The sequence below is a fragment of the Mauremys mutica genome, chromosome 2 (assembly GCF_020497125.1).
Source record: "Mauremys mutica isolate MM-2020 ecotype Southern chromosome 2, ASM2049712v1, whole genome shotgun sequence".
Classification (NCBI taxonomy): domain Eukaryota; kingdom Metazoa; phylum Chordata; order Testudines; family Geoemydidae; genus Mauremys; species Mauremys mutica.
Window position 1 is genome coordinate 296173833 of NC_059073.1, and position 14438 is coordinate 296188270.

Below are 14438 nucleotides of genomic sequence, written 5' to 3' on the forward strand. Positions count from 1 at the left end.
GGATCGTGCCCCCCCCCCCCGCTGAACCACTGCAACACCCGCTCGCTGCGCCACTGGAACACGCCCCCCCACGCTGCACCTCTGGAACACCCGCTCGCTGCACAACTGGAACGTGTCCCCCCCCCCGCTGCCACTGAAACGTGCCCCCCCCCACGCTGAGCACTGGAACACCCGCTCGCTGCACAACTGGAACGTGTCCCCCCCCCCCGCTGCGCACTGGAACGTGCCCCCCCCCCGCCGGGCTAGGGCCTGAGCCATGTCGGGGGCGGAACCGCCGCGGCACTTCCGGGCTCGGGGCTGCCGGGAGCGGAGGGACCCGCCCGCCTCGCTGCGCCCCCGGGACCCGCCATGGACCGGCCCGCGGTGAGACCCAGGGCCCCCCCGCCCTGCAAGGACCCCCCCGGCCCCCCCCGCCACCCCAGCAACCCCCCATTGCTCCCGGCCCCCCCAGCACCGCCCCTGGCCCCCCCCGGGCACCCCGCTGCTCCCCCAGCACCGCTCTGGGCCAGCCCCACCCACCCCCATTGCCCCCGCATATCCCGCTGCCCCCCAGCACTGCCCCGTGCCCCCCCGCCCTTGGCCCTCCCATTACCCCTGGGCACCACCCCTGGCCCCCCCAAGGCACCACCCCGTGCCCCCCCATTGCCCCCAGGCACTACCCTGTGCCCCCCCAGCACTGCCCTGTGCCCCCCCATTGCCCCCAGGCACCACCCTGTGCCCCCCCAGCACTGCCCTGTGCCACCCCTCAGGCACCCCACTGCCCCCGGGCACCACCCCATAACCGCCCAGGCACCCTGCTGCCCCCCCAGCACTGCCCTGTGCCCCCCCATTGCCCCCAGGCACCGCCCTGTGCCCCCCCAGCACTGCCCTGTGCCACCCCTCAGGCACCCCAGGCACCCCACTGCTCCCAGGCACCACCCCATAACCGCCCAGGCACCCTGCTGCCCCCCCAGCACTGCCCCATAACCCTCATTCCTCTTGCTGCCCCCCGGGCACTGCCTCATGCCCCCCGCTGTCCCCCGGGCACTACCCCATGCCCCCCCCAGGCACCCCGCTGCCCCCGTCCCAGGCACTGGGAGAGCCATGACCTGTCCGCGCTGTTTCCCCAGACTCTGGGCGACCTGCTCCTGGCGCTCACCGAGATGGGGTTCACCAAGGGGCAGGCGCACGCGGCTGTCCAGGCCGGCTCCCTCAGCCTGCAGGAGGCCACAGAATGGTGAGTGTTCTCGTCCCCACCAGCCTGCAGGGCAGAGCGCCCAGCCCTGGGGGGCAGCCTGGCCCCTCGGCCCAGCCGCGCGCTGCCCGGGGAGCAAGCCTCAGCGTGCCGCCGGGAGTCACCAGGAGCCGCCATCGGCCACAGCCAGCCCCACCCTGCAACAGCCTGGCGCAGCCCAGGAGGGGTGCTCTGCCCTCAGTCACTGCCCCGGGGCAGTACTAGGGGGTACCGGGCCGTAGGGAGCAGGTCAGGGGCTCGGCAGGGGGCACTGGGCTGTGGTGAGCAGGGTAAGAGCCTGGCAGGGGGCACTGGGCCGTGGGGAGCAGGGCAGGAGCTCGGCAGGGGGCACTGGGCCACGGGGAGCGGGGCAGAGGCCTGGCAGCTCTCCTCAGTCTCCAGCAGTGTGTGGCTAGGGATGTCATCTTTCAGGTGATGTGGAGAGCGATGTCCTGGCCATTTGCCTTGTGCTCGCTGAAGGTCTCAGAAGTGTTTTGTGAGAGGTGGGTTGTCAGGCCTGCCCGAGGACGGCATGAGAGGCTGGGACTGCTCTGTGTAGACAGGGACAGGATGACTGGATACAGAACAACTAATGGGTCAGAGGGGTGGATGGGGGGCTCCTGTTTGCCCACTCGTAACACAAGGATGAGGAGACATCGTGTAAGGCTGAAATCGTGGGAGAGCAAATGCTTGTATACATGATGCCCAGTTAGCCTGTGGAACTCCATGCCTCATGACATAATTATGCCAAGGGCTCTGCAGGACTCAGAAAAGGAACAGACATTTACAGGCGTAATAAACCGCACTGGGGCACTGCTGTTTCCAAAGGAGAGGGCGTTTCTGCGGCTCGTGAATATCGCCCTCTCTCGGTGGTGACCCCATGCTGTCTTCCCGCCCCCTGGGAATGTGCAAGCTCTGCAGCGTGGGGCCCCGTGCCTGAGCCCCCACGTGGCAGAGGGATTGGAGCTGCCCGGGGCATGGTGCCCAGAAGTGCAGCGTCAGAGGCCCGGGGAGCTTGGCTCTCCATTTGGGTGAAAGGTCTCGGAACAGCTGCAGGTTTTGTTCTGGTCCCATCGCTGCCTGGCTGACCCGTCCTTAGTCGCAGCAAATCCAGGCCGCCAGCCGCCGGCCTTCTCCTTGCCTGAGCTACTGCCTGGAGACCCCCAGGCCAGTGAGCACAAACCCCCCTGCTTGGCCGAGCGCACTGACAGCAGGAGCCGGGGGTGGGGATGCCGAGCCCGTCGAGCCCCCCCAGCTCATAGGGTCTTTCTCCTCTACAGGGTGCAGGCACTGATCACTGCTGGCCCTAAAGCCACCTGCAGGGTGTGCAGGCAAGTGGGCTGGAGAGGGGATGCTGGGGGTCCTCGCTGCCCCCTCATTCTCTGTGCTTTGCAGGTTACTTCAGGAGAGGGGGCAGCGGCTCCAGACAGCGCCCCCGGAAGAGCCAGGAGGAGCAATTGCAGCTTTCAACCTTCCCAAGCTGCAGGAGGTGCCTTTGGGGTCAGAGGCACCCAGTGCATGCCCCCCTGCCCCGCTTGGCTCCTCTCCCCGGCAGGCGACTGAGGGGGCGGCTCCATCACTCTCTCTCTCTGCGCCCCCGGGGCCCAGCTCCCCCGGGTGGCCAGGGGCCGAGGCCGGGCACAGCTGCAGGATGAAGGCAAGCCGGAAGGAGTTGGAAGAGCAGCAGCGGGAACGGCTGGCTCAGGAGGCGAAAGCTGAGAAGCAGAACAAGCAGAAGGTGAGCGCCATGGGGCAGGAGTGAGGGTCTGCGTTTGGGGCTGAGAGGAGCAGGGGCGGCGGAGGGCAGGCGCCCTGGACACTCCTGGCGCGTGCCATCTGCTCCCAGCGCTGCCGCTCCTGTGGCCGGCCGCACCCCCCGGGGAGGGACCGCAGTTGGTTTTACAGACTCAAGCTTTGGAGAAGCCCCTGAGTCTCTGGCTGCGTCTCTGCCCCACGGAGGCAGGGCAGGACGGAGCATGGCGAGGTGCTGGGCCCTGCCCCTGTGCCAGCGGGGAGCTCCCAGCAGTCATGCCCAGCCTCTTCCCCCAGGAACGCGAGCTGGTGCTGCAGAGAATCGCTGACGACCGGAGAAGCTTCCAGGCAAAGACCCAGTGGGCCCAGATGCCGGATCCCCCGGCTGCCCAGGGCCACAGGCCAGAGGGCAGAGCTCAGCTGGCGAGTGACGGGCAGTGCCTGCTGATGGTGAGTCCTGAACTCCTGCTGCAGAGCTGGTCTGGCCGGAGGATCTAAGTCCCTGGGGGGCCCGGCCCCAGAGAGCTGAGCCCCTCCTCTGACGAGGGGAGGCCCCGGCCGAGGAGGTGCTGCCAACCAAAGGGCAAAGGGAGCCTCTCCCTGGATACGCAAAACCTCCGGCTTCCCCTGAGAGCATCCTGCCGTGGGCCGGATCCCGCCGCCTCCGGTGAGTGGGTTGGGGTTGGCATGGGAGACTCCAAGAGAAAACCCGGAGCTGAGTGGGGTCTCAGCAGGGGGCGCTCTCCCCCTAGTCAGCGCTGGCCCTGGGGGGCGCTCTCCCCCCAGTCAGTGCTGGCCCTGGCGGGCGCTGTGCAGCAGGGGGCGCTCTCCCCTCAGTCAGCCCTGGCCCCAAGGCCCTGGGGGGGCGCTGTGCAGCAGGGGGCGCTCTCCCCCCAGTCAGCGCTGGCCCCAAGGCCCTGGGGGGCGCTCTCCCCCCAGTCGGCGCTGGCCCCAAGGCCCTGGGGGGCGCTCTCCCCCCAGTCAGCGCTGGCCCCAAGGCCCTGGGGGGCGCTGTGCAGCAGGGAGCGCTCTCCTGTTTGAGTCAGTGCTGAGCCCAGGGCCATGGCAGCCGTACTGCAGGCGCACAAAGCAGGGCCTGGCCCCTTGCCCTCGTTGGGTCTCCTGGCAGCTGAGATGCTGATTTTGGAGCCTGGCCAACGTCTAACTTGCCGTCTGGAACCCTGCCTGCAGCTGGCTTTGAACAGGGGCTTTGTTCTACTCACTGCCGTGACCCGCGGGCACTGGTGCTGCACCCGTGTCCTTGCAGTGCTGGGGCAGTGACCCCGAACATGCAGCTTTCATGTTCCACCCTAGAGGCGGCTGCGTCTTACCCTACACCTGACGGCCTGGCAGGACCAGGAGTTGAGCCCTGTGCTGCTCCCTCCTTTGCTCTGAGGGGAGAATGGGGCAGCAGCCGGTCCGGTCTCATCTCCTGGCCTCCCGTGGGTTTTGTCTGGGCACGGAGCCGGGCTGGCGGTGCCCCGTGCCTGGGATGCTGTGCCTAACCGCTGTGTGCTCTCTGCCCCCAGATCCGCCTGCCCTCGGGCCAGTGCCTGCGGGAGCGTTTCCCAGCCGACTGCCCTCTGCAGCACGTCACGCAGCGCCTCTCGACTCTGCACCCCGACCTGCCGCCTTTCACGCTCCTTCAGGGCTTCCCCAAGCGCCGCTTCGGCCCGGCCGAGCTGCCCTGCAGTCTGCAGGCTCTGGGCCTGACCCCCAGCGCCACCCTGTGCGTCCTGGCCACCGAGCCGCTCCCATCGGGCACCTGCGCCCTGGCAGCCCCCCAGGCCAGAGACGGACCCCTGCAGCCCCCTGGGCTTCAGGCCTTGTCTGTGGAGGAGCACGCGTGGGGCAGGGGCGAGATCCTGAGCCTCGTGCCGGAGGAGGCCATGGCCGAAGGGATGTTCCCAGAGGCCGAGGAGCTTCGGCTGGCGCTGAGCTCCCCTGCGCGCAGAGTGGTGCCAGGGAAACCCGGGGTCCATGGCCTTTGGGAGTCGACCTCCCCATCGCACCATCACTGGGGTAAGCTGCCAGCCTGCTGCTTGGGGGAAGGGGCCTTGGGGAGGCTTCGTGCCCACTTGGCTAGTGAGGGGCTGGGGGGCCTGGCTCTGGGGACTCGTGCGGGGGCTGCTGTTTGCCAGGCCTGCCCCCAGGGCGGGAGCGGGGAGATGAGAAGGGGGCTTTGTCCTCCCTCGCAGGGGGAGGGCAGCGTGAGCCCTGTTGGATTGGCTGTCGTTTGCCCCTCCCACAGGCCAAGGACAGCGGCTGACGCTAGGAGATCCAGAGCAAGAGCCTGAAGCACCCACTGTGTGCAGCCCGCTGGGCGAGGAGCCGTCCCCCCGAGGTCAGCAGGGCCGGAGGGAAGGAGCAGAGCCATGTGAATAGGGCGCAGTCTCCAGAGAGGGGGCTGTCGGTGTGGGGCAGGCCCCATGGTGTTTCCGACTCCTGGGCTGCACTGTCGGGAATCCCTCGTGCCGGGGGTGTGCCCGCTCTGGCCGTGACAGCCCTGTCGCCCGCAGCGTTAGGCAAGGAGACGTGTTAACGGGCAGCCCCCAGTCTGTGATGGGGAGGGCGGACTGGTTCCACCACATCTATCTGGCCAGTGGGCACCATGTGGTGCCAGGGCCCTTGCGCGCCCATCGGAACCCAGTGGACTCCGCCTCTGCACTGGCATCGCAGTCAGCCCTGCGTGGGTGTCGGGAGATGGCACGAAGGCATCTGCTTGCCCTGGGGGCCCACGGCTCCCTGCGCTGCCCGCTGGGTTAACGGGAGCCGAGGTGCCAGGAGTTCCAGGATAGATAGTTGGGGGATGGCTGCCCGTGGGGCTGGCCCCTTTCCCGACGCGCTCGCCCCCCGCTGACGTGATGTGCTCTGATCTGCAGGCTCAGGGCCGGCTCCTTTGCTGCTATCTCCGAGCCGGGGCCCAGTGGAGCCGCAGCACCAGTGGCCGGCAGAGGGCAACAGGCTCAGGTATGTGCCGGTGGCTGTGGGCGGCACCCCCGGGGTGCAGAAGGCCTGGGGGTCATGGCAGAGTTCTGCTCGGCCGTGGGAATCCCAGGGAATCCAGCGCTGGCCTGTTTGCAAGGCGTGAGCTGCGGGGCAGGGCGTTTGAGCCGGGGCCCCGGGGAGGAGCCAGCTGAAGGTGCCTCTCCCCAAGGGCGGTGGCCGTGGCCTGACCCAGCTCCTCCTTGCAGGGCTGCAGACGATGGGCGTGGTGTGGGCCCCTCGGACCTGCCGGGCGCCGTGGCCCAGGCAGCGGAGCAGCGCTTCCACAATGCCTTGCGGGGCCAAGAGGAGCCAGCCCCACCCCCAGGGCACAAGAACCCCCCCCGCCTCTCCCACGTGCCTTCGCTCTTCCACATGGCCCTGCGGGCGGCCGTGGCCCTCCTGACAGGTACAGCCCCATGGCCCTGCCCCCAGCCCAGTGCCCCCCAGCACCTTACCTGGTGTCTCCTCCACAGCACCCCGAAAGCAGTACTGCAGCAGCCTGGCCTCCCTGACGCCCCCGCTGGCTGAGCGCCTCCTGGCCTACATGATCCACCACCGGCTGCTGCGCCCCAAGACCCTGGAGCTCTTCTTCGGCTGCCACATACAGACCCTGGTCCTCAGCTGTTACCCCTACGCCACCAACGAGCTGCTGCGGCAGCTGCGGGCCTTCCAGAGCCTCCGGCACCTCAGCCTGGTCTCCTGCTCCCTGCTCACCGGTACGGGGCGGGGGTGGGGCTGGCTCGCCGGTACGGGGCGGGGGCAGGGCTGGCTCGCCGGTTTGGGGTGGGCCTGGCTCGCCGGTTTGGGGTGGGCCTGGCTCGCCGGTTTGGGGCGGGCCTGGCTCGCCGGCACGGGGCGGGGGCGGGCCTGGCTCGCCGGCACGGGGCGGGGGCGGGCCTGGCTCGCCGGCACGGGGCAGGCCTGTTCATGGGGAAGAGGAGGATGTATGGCAGGCCCATGGACAGACACTAGGCCTGGGGTCTCCCTGCCCCTGAAGGCCCGTGGAGCTCTGCCGTGGGCTCATGGAGTGCTGCGGGCAGCCCCCTGTGGGGCAGTATGGGCCAGGCTGTCGCACGCCCCTCTCTTTGTCTCTCTCTGGGGTGGCTGTGGTGTCCCCCTCAGGGCCTGGCTCCCTTGGGGCAGGGGGCTGTCGGGGCAGGCATGACACAAGCAGGGGCGGCTCTACAAATTTGGCCGCCCCAAGCAGTCATGCCCGGGAGGCGCCCCCGAGCCGCGGGAGCAGCGGACCTCCCGCGGGCATGACTGCGGAGGGTCCGCTGGTTGCGCGGCTCGGCTGGACCTCCTGCAGCTGCAGGCGGTTCGCTGGTCCGGCGGCTCCGGTTGAGCTGCCGCAGGCATGCCTGCGGGAGGTCCAGCCGAGCCGCGGGACCAGCGAACCGTCCACAGTCATACCTGCGGGAGGTCCACTGGAGCCGCCGGCCGAGCGTCCCCTCCACAGTCATGCCTGCGGCAGGTCCGCTGCTCCTGGGGCTCCGGTGGACCTCCCGCAGGCATGACTGTGGCAGGTCCGCTGGCCCAGCCTGCCGCCCCCCCGGGAAAGGGCCGCCCCAGGCGGGTGCTTGCCCCGCTGGGCTCTGGAGCCGGCCCTGGACACAAGAGTCCCCCCTCCAAGCTGGCACAGGCCAGGCAGTGCAGACAGGTAAAGGATAAATCGGATTAACAGAGCGGTTCTACGTAACCTCAGTGTTCACAGTGGAGAGAGGTAAATAGCAGGGTCCACCGGGAGCAGGGTAAATAGCAGGGTACTCGGACCAGGGCTGGTCAACATATTCATAACTGATCTGGAAAAAGGGGTAAACAGTGAGGTGGCAAAATTTGCAGATGATACAAAACTACTCAAGCTAGTTAAGTCCCAGGCAGACTGTGAAGAGCTACCAAAGGATCTCATAAAACTGGGTGACTGGGCAACAAAATGGCAGATGCAATTCAATGTTGATCAATGCAAAGTAACGCACATTGGAAAACATAATCCCAAATATACATATAAAATCATGGGGTCTAAATTAGCTGTTACCACTCAAGAAAGAGATCTTGGCGTCATTGTGGATAGTTCTCTGAAAACATCCACTCAATGTGCAGCGGCAGTCAAAAAAGTGAACAGGATGTTGAGAATCACTAGGAAAGGGAGAGATAAAATAGTAAATATCAGATTGCCGCTATATACATCCATGGTACGCCCACATCTTGAATACTGTGTGCAGATGTGATCACCCCATCTCAAAAAAGATATATTGGAACTGGAAAAGGGCAACAAAAATGATTAGGAGTATGGAACGGCTGCCGTATGAGGAGAGACTAATAAAACTGGGACTTTTCAGCTTGGAAAAGAGAAGACTGAGGATATGACAGAGGTCTATAAAATCATGACTGCTGTGGAGAACGTAGATAAGGAAGTGTTATTTACTCCTTCTCATAACACAAGAACTAGGGGTCACCAAATTAAATTAATAGGCAGCAGGTTTAAAACAAACAAAAGTGAGTATTTCCGCACACACCTGGTCAACCTGTGGAACCCCTTGCCAGAGGATGTTGTGAAGGCCAAGACTATAAGAGGATTCAAAAAAGAACTAGATAAATTCATGGAGGTAGGTCCATCAGTGGCTATTAGCCAGGATGCGCAGGAACACAGCCCCATGCCCTGGGTGTCCCTAAACCTCTGACTGCCGGAGGCTGGGAGTGGGCGACCGGGACGGATCACTCAATAACTGTCCTGTTGGGTTCACTCCCGCTGAAGCCCCTGTTGCAGCCGATGGCCCTGGGCTGCATGGACCGTTGGGATATTGTTACGCGGGGGGGCAGAGCTCTGTGCTGTCAGCGGGGTCGAGGCGCTTCGGCCATGGGGGAAGGGATCCCTGTGTACACTGGTCAGGATCCCCCCCGCCGGGTTCCCACAAGGCCCCATGGGCGGGATGGACCCAGCGTGGTGGTGGTGTGAGGTCTGCAGCCTGATGTGTCCCCTCACCCTCCCTGCAGACCAGGGGCTGTCCGTGGTGAGGCACCTGCAGAGACTTCAGCACCTCAACCTCTCGGCCTGTGTCAAGCTCACCGACGCCTGCCTGCACTTTATTAAAGGTACAGAGCGGGGACAGCAGGCCCCATGGCTGGACGGGGGCCAGCCCCCTGCATCGCCCCTCCCACCGCTTGTCCCGCCCGGCTCGCGGCCCCGCCCCCTCCCACCGTTCGTCGCTCGCGGCCCCGCCCCCTCCCACCGCTCGTCCCGCCCGGCTCGCGGTCCCGCCCCCTCCCACCTCTCCTCCGTCCCCACGTCCCCTCCCACTGCTCGTCCCGCCCGGCTCGCGGCCCCGCCCCCTCCCACCGCTCGTCCCGCCCGGCTCGCGGTCCCGCCCCCTCCCACCTCTCCTCCGTCCCCACGTCCCCTCCCACCGCTCGTCCCGCCCGGCTCGCGGCCCCGCCCCCTCCCACCGCTCGTCCCGCCCGGCTCGCGGCCCCGCCCCCTCCCACCTCTCCTCCGTCCCCTCGTCCCCTCCCACCGCTCGTCCCGCCCGGCTCGCAGCCCCGCCCCCTCCCACCGCTCGTCCCGCCCGGCTCGCGGTCCCGCCCCCTCCCACCTCTCCTCCGTCCCCACGTCCCCTCCCACCGCTCGTCCTGCCCGGCTCGCGGCCCCGCCCCCTCCCACCTGCTCCCCCCATTGCGGCTGGACCCCCCCCCACTGGCTTGGCCCAGCTCTTTGTCCTCAGGCTGGGCCAGTCTCTGCCCCGGTAACATCTGCTCCACCCCCCAGGGCTCCCGCACCTCTCGCACCTGGCTCTGGACCAGACCAAAATCAGCGATTGCGGCATGGCGGATTACCTGCACTCGGCTCCCTCTGTGCTCAGCCACCTGAGCCTCAACAGGACGGCGATCACAGAGAGCACGCTGCGCCTGCTGCCCCAGTACGCGCCCAGCCTGGCGCTGCTCAGCCTCAAGCAGACCGAGGTGATGGGCCATGAGTGGGGGGCAGGGAATGGGGCACGGGGCCTTCTCCTCTAGGGCGCCGGCTCCGATCCCACCCCGCAACCGGGGTTCGGCTGGCTCAGGGGGCGGGGAGTGGGACATGGAGCCTTTCCCCCGTAAGGGGCACCGCCTCCGATCCCACCCCGCGGCGGGGGTTCGGCTGGCTCAGGGGGTGGGGAGTGGGACATGGAGACTTTCCGCCGTAAGAGGCACCGCCTCCGCTCCCACCCCGCGACCGGGGTTCGGCTGGCTCAGGGGGCGGGGAGTGGGGCATGGAGCCTTTCCCCCGTAAGGGGCACCGCCTCCGATCCCACCCCGCGACCGGGGTTCGGCTGGCTCAGGGGGCGGGGAGTGGGGCATGGAGCCTTTCCCCCGTAAGGGGCACCGCCTCCGCTCCCACCCCGCGGCGGGGGTTCGGCTGGCTCAGGGGGCGGGGAGTGGGGCATGGAGCCTTTCCCCCGTAAGGGGCACCGCCTCCGCTCCCACCCCGCGGCGGGGGTTCGGCTGGCTCAGGGGGCGGGGAGTGGGGCATGGAGCCTTTCCCCTTTACTGGGTGCTGGCTCCCATCTGGTCCCAGGTCAGAGACTGCTTGGCTTGGGGGTGGGGAATGGGGCACGGGGCCCATGGGTGGCAGATTGAGCCCCCCTTCGGGGAAGCTAGCGCCCCTGTCCTGCCCCACCCTGTCCTCCCCCCCACACCTGGAGATCCGAGACCCCCCGGCCCAGAGGAGCCTCGAGCTGGCCAGAGCCACCCCAGCAGCACCGCGCCAAGACCCTGAGCCACCCCACGGGAAAAGCTCATGTCTCTTCCCGAAGAACCTGAGCCTTTGCTATGCCCCATGCAGGCTCCAGGGCATCTGAGGAGGCAGCATCTGGTACTCAGCTCCCTGGGCTTGGCAGCCATCTGCTGGGGGCCGGGGATGTTCCTGCTGAGCCCAGGGAGCTGAGTAGCACATATCGCCGCCTCAGCCCCCCCAGAACCTGCATGGGGCATCATAATAAGCAAAGACTTCCCCGTGCAAGCTGCCAGAATCCGCTCCCAGGTGTCTAGTGGCGGTGGGGAGGCCGTTCCCCTCTAGGGGGCGCTGGCTCCCATCCGGCCCCAGGGGCAGGGGAAGGGGTAGGAGGCCATTCCCTCTAGGCAGGGCGGGCATGGGGTTGCCCTGGGCGGGGTTCTGATGGGCAGTTGGTCTCTGGCAGATCTCGGATTTCTCTGCCCTGCAGCAGCTAAGCCGCCTGCACACGCTGCACCTGGACGACACCCGCGTGAGCCAAGCCTCCCTGGCGGCCCTGGCCTCCCACCCTGCCCTCTCCACACTCACCCTGTCTGGAGTGCAGTCCGTGGATGGCGACCGGGCGCTGCAGCTGGTCTCAGGTAGGAGCGCCCTGGGGTGGGGGGTCCCTGGCAGAGCTCGGCAGGAGCCCCGTGGAGAAGCAGTGACTAGCTGCCCGTGCACGGCCGGGGCAGGGTCCTGCCCTCATGGTGCTGCAGCCACCCAAGGCATGTCCACCGCCCCAAGGGCCCTTCGCGTGCTCCGTGTGTGGTGTGTCCTGGTCGGAGCCGGGCTCTGGGCGAGAGGCTGGGCTGGGCGGGACCAGCGGGAACCCCAGAGCTGTGCTGCCGGCGCGGGGGGGATGGGGTGAGGGCCACTCACTGCCCTGCCCTGCTGGCTGTTTCAGGCCTGCCACTGGCCCAGCTGAGCCTGCCGAGCCGGCACACGGTCACCGACTCCGGCCTGCACTTCCTGTGCCGCCTGGAGGGGCTGCTGGAGCTGGACCTGACCGATTTCACCCACATCACTGACGAGGGGCTGCGCCATCTGCCCCAGCTGCACAGGTGCCTGGGAGGAGAGGGAGGCGGCCAGCCCCTGCACTGCCCCTGTGGGCGCCCTTCCCCCCGGGTCCCTGGTTGGCGGCAGGCGTGCGCTGGGGTCTGCCGAGCGCTCTGACCTGGGATATGGCCCCCCTGGCTGGCTGGGGCAGGTTCTCTGAGGCGTGGCGAGCCCGGCTGCAGGCTGGGGTAAGGAGCCCAGCAGAGCAGGGGCTGGTGGGCTCCCAGGCAGCCCCGGGATGGACCCAAGGCCAAGCAGCTGCTGCCGAGCCCCGCTGGACCCATGTGCACATCCTGAGCCTCTGCGATCTGCACCCGGGCAGTGAGGCTGGGAGGAGGGGCTGGGCACTAGGACCCCGTAGGGGAGGGAGCCGCCAGCCCCCGCTGATGCCCCGTCCCTGTCCCTGCCCCAGGCTGCGGCGGCTCTCCCTCTGCAACACTCCGGTGAGTGACTCCGGGCTGCAGCACTTGCAGGGCCTGCAGCACCTCGAGGAGCTGTGCCTGGACCGCACTGCTGTCTCCAGCGCAGGCGTGGCCCGCTGCATCATCCAGCTGCCCCTCCTGCAGGTACCGGGCGGGGCGGGCCCAGCGGGCAGCCCAGGACTCTCAGGGCTGGTACCTGGGGTCTCCCCAGGCATCCCCTCCCCTTCCCCCATGAAAAGTCTCTGACCCAGCTGGGCCTGGGGGTTCCTGCCATGTGGGCAGAGGGTTCTGGCAATGCCCCCAAGGTGCTTGGCCCAGACACTGTCCCCCAAGGGAACGGCTGGGGCACCCCACCCCCAAGCAGACCAGATTGTGCCCCATGGTGGCTGGGTGGGGCCCTGTGGCCTGCCTGGGACTCCTGCCTGCATGCCCAGGAGATGGAGCTGCTGCTCACTCCAGAGCCCAGGCGGGCAGTGCTGAGGATGTGCTGTGGGGCATGGATGGACACAGACCCAGGTGCCAGCTGCCCTCAGCAGGTTATGGGGCAGCCGTGACACAAGGGCTGCTGTGCTGGGTGGGCTACTCGCTGCCCCCTGGGCTTGGGGGGCAGGGCTGGGTGGGTGCAAGCCGCAGGGCACTGCATGTTCTGACGCCAGCCTGCTGCCCCAGGTGCTGGGCCTGGCGAGCACGCCCGTGGGAGACAGCGTGGTGAGGCTGGGTATCAGCCGCTGCAAACAGCTCCACAAGGTGAACCTGAGCCGCACGCGTGTCACCGACCGAGGTGAGCCCCCGCCAGGTCGGACGCTGGGGTGGGAGGGCTGCCACTCGCCCCAGGGCAGCATGGGGCAGGGGTGGGGGACCGGCCACAGGCCCGTTCTGGGGGGTGGGGAGTGGGAAGGAGCTGGGTGGGTCCCGCTGCCCGAGCTAACCCCTCACCTCTCTCTGCTCTAGGGCTGCGTTACCTCCGCCAAGTGCCCATCGCTCAGGTGAACCTGGACGGCTCCGGGGTGACGGCGGCCGGTGTGGCCAGCCTCCTGGCTGCCTGCCCCAGCATCGTCAGCATCCGGGCCAGCCACCTGCAGGCGTTGTCCCCCGAGCAGCTGTCAGACGAGGAGCTCCCCAGTTAGCCCCGGCGGCCCCTCCCCATCGCAGCCCCCAGGGCCGGCCTGCCTGCTTTGCAGGGCTCAGCATCCCAGCCTGGGGGGGCGGGGGGGGGCGGCGGAGACAGGCTCCTCCCACAGCCCCCTGGGCGCGCAGCGTCCTGCCGCAGGCCAGGGGGGCCGGTTTGGGGGTGCTGAATAAAGCAGGATCCTCTGGCTGAATTCTCATCCTGTGCCTGGGGAGAGGCGTCACTGCCCCAGCCAGTTTCGGACACCCGCCAGTGGGGGGAACCTTATGGAAAGGCCCCTCTGCAAACCGCGTTCCCCGACCCTGGGCCCCACAGAGGGCCCCCCCCCCCCCGGGCTGCCTGGTGCAAGCAGGGCCTGAGCACTGTCAGATGGGGGTTCAACCCACAGTAGCAAACCCCTTCTGCAGCCCACAGGGGCCCAGCCCTGCAGGGACAGTCAGCCCCTCCCGCAGGAGCTGTCCGCGCCGGGCGGGGGCAGGAGGGGAGCAGGTCCGTGCCAAGGGAGCCAGGCCGGAGGCGGGCGAGAGCGAAGAGGGGACGCCAGCCTCTGTAGGAGCAGGAGGGAGACGCACGTTACCCGGCCTTGCCCGGCTGAAGCTATGGGGGCCCTGAGCCCGCCCGGGGCTGAGACTAGGGGAGCCCTGTCCTCACGGGGGCTCTGTGCCCCCCCGGGGCTGAGACTAGGGGAGCCCTGTCCCCGTCTGGGGCTGAGACTAGGGGAGCCCTGTCCCCGCGGGGGCTCTGTGCCCGCCCGGGGCCGAGACTAGGGGAGCCCTGTCCCCGCGGGGGCTCTGTGCCCGCCCGGGGCCGAGACTAGGGGAGCCCTGTCCCCGCGGGGGCTCTGTGCCCGCCCGGGGCTGAACTAGGGGAGCCCTGGCCCCAGCCCTGAGGGTGGTGACATGTTGAGTCTCAGTTCCCTGGGGCTCATAGTGGGGGCAGCAGTATCCCAGGCCAGCTTGGCCTCCCCCCGGATGGTTCCCACTTCCCAGGCCGGGCACCTGCCCCTCCCTCGTTGCAGACCATGGGGCAGCCTGCGCCCTGCAGGTCAGTGTGGTGCTCCCCGGGGCTGAACTAGGGGAGCCCTGGCCCCAGCCCTGAGGGTGGTGACATGTTGAGTCTCAGTTCCCT

The 14438-nt window shown here is 68.0% G+C and overlaps 1 protein-coding gene across 1 annotated transcript; it reads left to right on the top strand.

Moving 5' to 3' along the window:
* The first annotated feature begins 247 nt into the window (after positions 1–247).
* LOC123363375 lies at positions 248–13542 on the top strand. The gene is made up of 16 exons (XM_045004287.1): positions 248–363; positions 1110–1216; positions 2609–2951; positions 3263–3415; positions 4495–4987; positions 5217–5309; positions 5848–5935; positions 6160–6359; positions 6427–6669; positions 8948–9046; positions 9717–9910; positions 11128–11302; positions 11608–11764; positions 12172–12325; positions 12851–12962; positions 13133–13542. Exons 1-16 carry the CDS (start codon positions 349–351, stop codon positions 13306–13308), a joined length of 2802 nt encoding a protein of 933 aa, XP_044860222.1. The 5' UTR covers positions 248–348; the 3' UTR covers positions 13309–13542.
* The last annotated feature ends 896 nt before the right edge of the window (positions 13543–14438 follow it).

Excerpts from the sequence above, each read along its gene's own strand:
- LOC123363375 (XM_045004287.1), top strand. Across the intron at positions 9,911-11,127 it reads TCAGCCTCAAGCAGACCGAG|ATCTCGGATTTCTCTGCCCT; the intron begins GTGATGGGCCAT and ends GGTCTCTGGCAG. Across the intron at positions 11,765-12,171 it reads CATCTGCCCCAGCTGCACAG|GCTGCGGCGGCTCTCCCTCT; the intron begins GTGCCTGGGAGG and ends TCCCTGCCCCAG.